The following is an 8,891-nucleotide window of genomic DNA, read 5'->3' as shown; positions in this document are numbered from 1 at the left end:
AGCCAGAACATCTTACTATTCATCACTGATTGAAGAAAATAAGAACAACCCCAGGTTTCTCTTCAGCACTGTAGCCAGGCTGACAAAGAGTCAGAGCTCTGTTGAGCCAACCATCCCTTTAACGTTAACTAGTAATGACTTCATGAACTTCTTCACAAATAAAATTTTTATCATTAGAGAAAAAATTACCAGTAATCATCCCACAGATGTAATATTATCTACAGCTACTCTTAGTACCATTGATGTTAAGTTAGACTCTTTTTCTCCAATTGATCTTTCTGAGTTAACTTCAATAATTACTTCCTCCAAACCATCAACGTGTCTTTTAGACCCCATTCCTACAAAACTGCTCAAAGAAGTCCTGCCATTGATTAATTCTTCGATCTTAAATATGATCAACCTATCTCTAATGGTCGGCTATGTACCACAGGCCTTCAAGCTGGCTGTGGTTAAACCTTTACTCAAAAAGCCATCTCTAGACCCAGCAGTCTTAGCTAATTATAGGCCAATCTCCAACCTTCCTTTCATATCAAAAATCCTTGAAAGAGTAGTTGTCAAACAGCTAACAGATCATCTGCAGAGGAATGGTTTATTTGAAGAGTTTCAGTCAGGTTCCAGAGCTCATCACAGCACAGAAACAGCTTTAGTGAAGGTTACAAATGATCTTCTTATGGCCTCTGACAGTGGACTCATCTCTGTGCTTGTCCTGCTAGACCTCAGTGCAGCGTTCGATACTGTCGACCATAATATCCTATTAGAGCGATTACAACATGCTGTAGGTATTACAGGTACTGCACTGCAGTGGTTTGTATCATATCTATCTAATAGACTCCAATTTGTGCATGTAAATGGAGAGTCCTCTTCACCCACTGAGGTTAATTATGGAGTTCCACAGGGTTCAGTGCTAGGACCAATTCTGTTTACATTATACATGCTTCCCTTAGGCAGTATCATTAGAAGACATAGCATACATTTTCACTGCTATGCAGATGACACCCAGCTCTATCTGTCCATGAAGCCAGATAACACACACCAATTAGTTAAACTGCAGGAATGTCTTAAAGACATAAAGACCTGGATGGCCGCTAACTTTCTGCTTCTTAATTCAGATAAAACTGAGGTTATTGTACTCGGCCCTGAAAATCTTAGAAATATGGTATCTAACCAGATTCATACTCTGGATGGTATTACCTTGGCCTCCAGTAACGCTGTGAGGAACCTTGGAGTCATTTTTGACCAGGACATGTCCTTCAACGCACATATTAAACAAATATGTAAGACTGCTTTCTTCCATTTGCGCAACATCTCTAAAATTAGAAATATCCTGTCTCAGAGTGACGCTGAAAAACTAGTTCATGCATTTATTACTTCCAGGCTGGACTGCTGTAATTCATTATTATTAGGATGTCCAAAAAACTCACTGAAAAGCCTTCAGCTAATCCAAAATGCTGCAGCAAGAGTACTGACAGGGACTAGAAGGAGAGAGCATATTTCTCCTGTTTTGGCTTCCCTTCATTGGCTTCCTGTTAAATCTAGAATTGAATTCAAAATCCTGCTCCTCACATACAAGGTCTTAAATAATCAGGCCCCATCTTATCTTAATGACCTTGTAGTACCATATCACCCTATTAGAGCACTTCGCTCTCGCTCTGCAGGCCTACTTGTTGTTCCTAGAGTATTTAAAAGTAGAATGGGAGGCAGAGCCTTCAGTTTTCAGGCCCCTCTTCTGTGGAACCAGCTTCCAGTTTGGATTCGGGAGACAGAAACTATCTCTACTTTTAAGATTAGGCTTAAAACTTTCCTTTTTGCTAAAGCATATAGTTAGGGCTGGACCAGGTGACCCTGAATCCTCCCTTAGTTATGCTGCAATAGACGTAGGCTGCCGGGGGATTCCCATGATGCATTGAGTTTTTCCTTTCCAGTCACCTTTCTCACTCACTATGTATTAATAGACCTCTCTGCATTGAATCATATCTGTTATTAACCTCTGTCTCTCTTCCACAGCATGTCTTTTATCCTGTCTTCCTTCTCTCACCCCAACCGGTCGCAGCAGATGGCCGCCCCTCCCTGAGCCTGGTTCTGCCGGAGGTTTCTTCCTGTTAAAAGGGAGTTTTTCCTTCCCACTGTCGCCAAAGTGCTTGCTCATAGGGGGTCATATCATTGTTGGGTTTTTCTCTGTATCTATGAAGCGCATTGAGGCGACTTTTGTTGTGATTTGGCGCTATATAAATAAAATTGAATTGAATTGAATTGAATTAAGGGAGGAATAAAGCCAAAGCAACTAGGACCTGAGAACTAAATACACAAAGGACTACAGGAAGTTAATATGAATATCATACAAACCAGGAATCACAATGAATATTTAAATAAACAAAGCACAACATTTTTTTTTTAGGTTGCAAGAAAGTAAAGCAATCTAAAATACAAAATATTCCCACTTATGTTTATTCTGGTCATTTGTGGATAACACCTCCCCCGCTCTGCTGCTGCTAATTAAAAATGAATTAAACAAGCTAAATCATTAAGAGGCTATTATAAAACCATTTACATACATCTGTAATTTATCATTTCAAACTGGTCGATTTCCAGACAGAATGAAAATAGCAAAAGTTATACCTCTATACAAATCTGGAAACAAACACCATTTCACAAACTACAGGCCTGTCTTTTTACTACCTCAATTCTCAAAAGTTCTTGAAAAACTGTTTAAAAACAGACTGGAAAAATTTATAGATAAACATAAACTACTCACTGAGAGTCAGTACGGATTCAGATCAAGCAGATCAACATCATCGGCACTATTAGATTCAATAGAATACATCACAAATTCCATAGACAAAAAGCAATATGTGGCTGGGTTATTCATAGACTTGACAAAGGCATTTGACACTATAGATCATGATATATTAATAAGAAAACTGGAACGTTATGGTGTCAGAGGGGTAGTTTTAGATTGGGTCCGGAGTTATTTAAGTGACAGAAAGCAGTTTGTGAAAATAAATGGTGGTTGCTCCTTATGTATGGACATTGCTTGTGGTGTACCCCAAGGGTCAGTTTTGGGTCCAAAATTCTTCAACTTGTACATTAACGACATCTGTAAAGTGTCCAAAGTATTAAAAATGGTTCTCTTTGCTGACGATACAAACATTTTTTGCTCTGGTGATGATCTGCAGAATTTATTGGAGGATATGACTAATGAAATAAGTAAAGTGAAGTTCTGGCTTGATAAAAATAAATTATCATTAAATTTGAATAAATCTAAACTGATGTTATTTGGAAATAGTAGTTTAAATACAAATGCAAAGATTCAAATAAATGGTGTTGATATTGAAAGAGTCAGTGAAAATAAATTTCTGGGGGTAATAATAGATGAAAAACTTAACTGGAGAGCTCACGTAAGATATATTCATTCCAAAGTATCACGAAGCATTGCAGTACTAAACAAGGCAAAACAGGTATTTGACAGAACATCACTTCATATTCTATACTGTTCACTGGTTTCACCATACTTAAGCTATTGTGCAGAGGTCTGGGGCAATAACTATAAAACCACATTACATTCACTTTTTACTCTTCAAAAAAAAGCAATTCGAATCATCCACAATGCAGGTTATAGGGAACATACAAACTCACTATTTTTGCAGTCTGAAATTGACGATATAGTGAAATTCCAAACAGCACAAATTCTATTCAAAGCAAAAAATAAAGAACTGCCAGGTAATATTCAGAGTATGTTTTTTTTGAAAGAAGGAAGTTATAATTTAAGGGGTTTTTGTAACTTCAAAACAATGAAGGTACGTACTACAAGAAAAGGCTTTTGTGTTTCTGTTCATGGAGTGAAACTATGGAACAGTCTGAATATGGAATTAAAGCAATGTCCAAACATAAAACTGTTCAAAAAGAGTTATAAAAATATGATCTTCTCAAACTATAAAGAAAAGGAAAATATTTAAATTAAGTGAATGTCTCTATTTAAAGACGAACAAACAAACAAAAAACTCATGATGTGATATTACAGTAAATAGTATATCAGAAATCTGTTCACTATTTTTATTACAAATTATATCAGTAAGGAAGCTGACTAAATATTATCTGATAATTTATGGCAAAGGGGTGGGATTAAATAAGTGTATACTTCTTCCCACTCCCTTTCAACATGTATGTTTTTTTGTATGTAATTTGTATAGTATTTTTTTTCTCTCTTATTTTCTTTTCTAAATGTACTTGTATATTGTTCACATGTTGAAATAAATTACCAAAAAAAAAAAAAAAAAAAGAGCAAAGTCTTGCTTACCATCACCAACATGGATTCTGTTAAACACTGAACAAGCAATATGAGTTTGCACAAGACAATTGGTACAAATACATACTTTGATATATGGCAGTGGGCAGGAAGTGTGCTGTGGCTTTAGTGGAGATAAAACTCTACAACACATTATTTAATATCCTATAAAATTACTCTTATTTACCTCCACCAAAATTAGGAAGACTGCAGTGTCAGTTTGGTTGAGAAGGGGTCTACACATTTGAAAAACTGAGGGAATTCATATGATCTACATTAAAAAATAAATACAAGAAATAACCATAACATTGAAAATAACCACAGCCTGAATGAGGAGGAGACAGGAAGTAAACTAGATAGGCATGTGTCTTTGACAAGTACAACAGAGTTTGCCAGTTATAGATGTGACAAAATGAGAAGGAAAACCAGAACAAAACGTGATGATTGAACACAAATTCTTCAACATTTCTCTGTTTTTGTTGCTTCTTTATTCAGGTAAGGAAACCTTTACAAATACTCTAAAACATAATTTTTACTTAATATCAACAACAAATTTCAAACACACATTTTCAGATATGAAAATTAATTAGCTTTGCAAACCTCTTCCTACTGTAACACTTTATCAGCATCTAACTTACTGATTAGATTATTGTTAAGATTAACAGATGCATTAAGAAGTTTTGAATAATTCACTGTCTTAATGATAGACGTCTGATATTGATAAGTATGTTCAGTTACAATAGTCACCAAACTCTTGTTTTGTCTCAATTAATAGGTGTAATTTCTACATCAATTTTCTTTTACCTACTTTAGCTTTTATGCTGTGATACTTTCTGTTTGCTTTCTGCATTTATTTTTATATTCCTCCTTTGGAGTCTTTGTGGAGCAAATCAGCTGAACTTGTTGTTTTGAACTGGTTGTTAAGAGAAAGCTGAAAGTCTTTATGAGGACATCATGATTCACTAATTAAAGGAAGCTCTCCGTGTATCTAGATGTATTACAAGGTCTGTGTTTTTTTATATTTGTGCTTCAGTTTGAAGGTAAGGATACATGTAACATGTAAGAGATTTTTTTTCTTCTTTTGAGTTTTACTTTATTTTGAAATCCAAGAGAGCTGGGCTTTTGTTTGACAACCCAAATCAAGTTTTTTGTTAGTTCTTTTGTAATAAGAATGTAAATCGTCTCCGTTCAGACAAGTATTGTTTTTTTTCTCTGTTATATTCTCAGGAGATCTAAGTGGAGATCTTTCACTCTCCTTCACTGTCAGAGATGGAGATAAAGTCACTTTGCCTTGTGAAAACGTGGTCAAAAATCATCACAACTGTGACACTACCACCTGGCTCTTCATTCATTCAAGAGGCACACCAGCAGTAGAGCTGGTTAATCTTGGACAGATCAAAGAAACAGTCAAATCAGACAGACTGAGTGTTACAGCAGAATGTTCAGTGGTTATAAAGAAGGTCACAGCTGAGGATGTTGGTCGTTACACCTGCAGACAGTTTAGAGGCAATCCAGGGAGACAGCAAGGTCCAGATGCTGTGGTTTATCTGTCTGATGTCATCAGTAAGTATTTACACCACAATATGTTGGAGTTCAAACTGTGTTGTTAGAGCAACATAATGAAACATTACATTTAGTGAAAAGAAATGTATTCATACTTTTTAATTCTTCTTGCGTTTATCTTCACCAGTGACTAGAAGAGCAGGGATCAGGTGACTTTAAACTGCTCTGTGCAGGTACATGGACATTGTGAACACAAAGTGAAGTGGATCCATTACAGTGAAGGTCTGAATAGAGATTACTCAAACATAAAAACATTACAGTCGTCCTGCTCTGCTACTGTGACTTTTGTAAATTCTTTATACAGTCACATATCTAACTCTGACTGTAAGTGTAACGTAACAACAGAAGATGACAAAGAGCAGCTTTTTACCTTCAGCCCTCATTCATCAGGTAAGAAAGGAGGAGAGATTTTAATGATTATGATGAACTTTTGAAAGTAACTTCACATTATTTGCTTATTTTAACAACTTAAAGTTTTAACTGACAGACAATTTATACAGACAATTTATTAGTGAAAGGTCCACTGAATCTTCTTTTTTCATTTAGGTGAAGAAACAATTACAACAGTTAAATTGGAAATCACAATTGGAAATACAATAAGAGCAGGTCTGGGGACAAAAGAGTTGGAAAGCATGGAAGGTTCAAGAAAATTACAAAGTAATGCCAACTTGTCCTCTGTATCATTTTTCCTCCGCTTTCTGAATTTCAGAATGAAAAGTTTGAGGTTTGTGTTGTGTGTTTTGCAAAGAAAAATACATTTAAAATATGCTTTTCGTGTTTTCTTTATCTTCCCAGGCTGGTCCTTGTACAGGCTCATCATTGTGGCTCTGGGTTTAGCAGCACTTAATGCTGCTGTTGTGATCGTCAACATCTGGATAAGAGTTGGTGAGAATAACCATATATGAACAAGATTTTGTTTGTGGAAGCTAAAGTTGACTCCTTACTTGGTCCTTTTAGGGAAAAAAGCACAGATGGAGGAAAACACGGTGAGTTTGTTAACTTTTTTCGGACAAAGTATACACAATAAATAGGCGATCACACTGAATTTTGGATAAAACTGTATTTTCTGGCTCATGAACAAATAGAACCCATCAGGATAAAAGAAAATCTTTACTTTGTCGGCTTATTAGTCTGATTGTGCTAAATGCAAAACGCAGTTACAGTTTTAATGACGTTCATTATTCTGTATTTTACAGATCTGCAAAGATGAGGTTGATGATGGAGCAGTGAACTATGAAAATGTCCAATCTTCTGATGAAGTTTGACCGACCCTCCTGCTTCTGGCAGATCTCACATATCAGCACATCAACGTGCTGTATATTTCTTTTTACCTTCATACTCAACCTTTTAAACAGAAACTCGTGCTCTTGCTTCAGTCACAGTTTGGATAACGATACTGAAACTGTGATACTCTCCTACTTTGAAAACCAAAGTGACTTTTATAAAAATAACTTCCTGCATCAGCTGTAAAAAGCTTCTTGTTTTGTTTTTTGAAGTGACCAGTATTTTTAATGGTTTTTCAACATTTATGTGCTTTGTCTCAGAATCCTTGAGGACAGCCTGGAAATTTTGTTGATAAACTTGGATAAAGATTTCTCCCCGATTCAAAAATTTACCAGCCATTTTCCCTCTACCTTTCTGTTGTAGCAGCAGAGGCTAGAGCTTAGTTTTATCACTCTGTGTGAGGAAGAGCTGATTTAATCAGAACTAAACATCTTTCTGCTTCCGTAATTGCCCCCTGCTGTTCGACCCCTTTTAGAAAGGCTTTCCTTCTAGTGTACACGCGTAGTCAACACATCAAAGAGGAGACTTCAAACACACAAAAACTAACAAAAAATACAACTTTTTATTCATTTATTTTGTAAGAATTTTGACTTGAATGTAGCTCATTTTCATTAGAAAAAAAGAGACTTGAGAGAAACGCATTTTTATGAAAGTCAGGCATTTTGATTTAATATTCACATTTTGTTTTGATTGCCACACAATAGCTTCACTTGTTCTAAAGGCTCACCAGCTTTTACACATTTCCCTGAGCGATGGCTTTCTCACAAAGTTTACACATGCAACCCGGACAGGTATTATGCCTTAAGTCACAGCTGCAGACTGAGACTCTTGTCTCTGTCTCAGTGCTACTACACACATTTGATGGACTAACAGGTTGTTCCTTCATCTCTTCCATCAGGAACAGAGCCCCCGGGCTCTCTCCCAGGGAACTGCAGCCACCGCTGAACAGCATCATTCCCAAAGTCAACAAGCTTTGCAATAGCTTTAAATGTCTGCATTAAAATGGGAAAGTCTGACACCATTATCCTCAGTCAAAAATCCTTTTTAAGCTGCTGTTTTCCTAGTTAAGCCTAATTTGTGTGCCCAGGTACATCCAATGTATTTTAATAAGCATATCTGTGACAAAAGGGATTCTGCTCTGTACAAAAGTTTAAAAAGTCAAAGTAAACATCTGTCATTTCAGCTATATACAGTATAGTATATAGAGAGACGAGACTACGAGGCTCCAATTACATCAGTGCAAAAAACCAAATAGATATAAGAACAGTAAGAAAATAGATATACACTTTATACACTAAATATAAACAAAAGTACGTCTTTGTGTTTCCATTTAAACAGAAAAAAACAGATGAAATGGGATGGAGAAGGTGTACATAAATTATACAACATACCACAGTACGTTGCACATAAATATTGTTTCTATAAAACACAACATATTTTGTTTTGGACAGCTCTGATAATGTAAAAATGTTTTCGAGATCCTATATTATTTGAAAGTACGTATTGTGACTCTGTGGAAAAGCATCAGAATCAAGGAACTAATGTGAGCAAGAAGGCACCGTACCGTACTGTGGTCGAAACTTAAAATAAGCTGTGGTCCATTGACACCAAAAGTGATTCAGGTGTTACTCCACCTGTTTATAATCTCTCACACCCAATAAAATGTGTTAAATAGGGGCGATGTTGCAGTGACACCAAACTCCTCATCATGCAACTTTAACCTGTAACGTGCAGTTTACCTGCATAAAATGGCAAGAAATTG

At 36.0% G+C, this 8,891-nt stretch overlaps 1 protein-coding gene across 1 annotated transcript; it reads left to right on the top strand.

Annotated features, from left to right (window-relative positions):
• Nucleotides 1-4,722: 4,722 nt before the first annotated feature.
• On the top strand, nucleotides 4,723-6,750 carry LOC146360541 (uncharacterized). The gene is made up of 4 exons (XM_084922764.1): nucleotides 4,723-4,777; nucleotides 5,510-5,845; nucleotides 6,392-6,502; nucleotides 6,641-6,750. Exons 1-4 carry the CDS (start codon nucleotides 4,723-4,725, stop codon nucleotides 6,748-6,750), a joined length of 612 nt encoding a protein of 203 aa, XP_084778890.1.
• Nucleotides 6,751-8,891: the final 2,141 nt, after the last annotated feature.

Source organism: Perissodus microlepis, unplaced genomic scaffold, assembly GCF_051167445.1.
Source record: "Perissodus microlepis isolate ML-2025 ecotype Zambia unplaced genomic scaffold, ASM5116744v1 scaffold_30, whole genome shotgun sequence".
Classification (NCBI taxonomy): Eukaryota; Metazoa; Chordata; class Actinopteri; order Cichliformes; family Cichlidae; genus Perissodus; species Perissodus microlepis.
The sequence above is the reverse complement of the archived record's forward strand: the minus strand, read 5'-3'. Positions and strand labels throughout refer to the sequence as shown.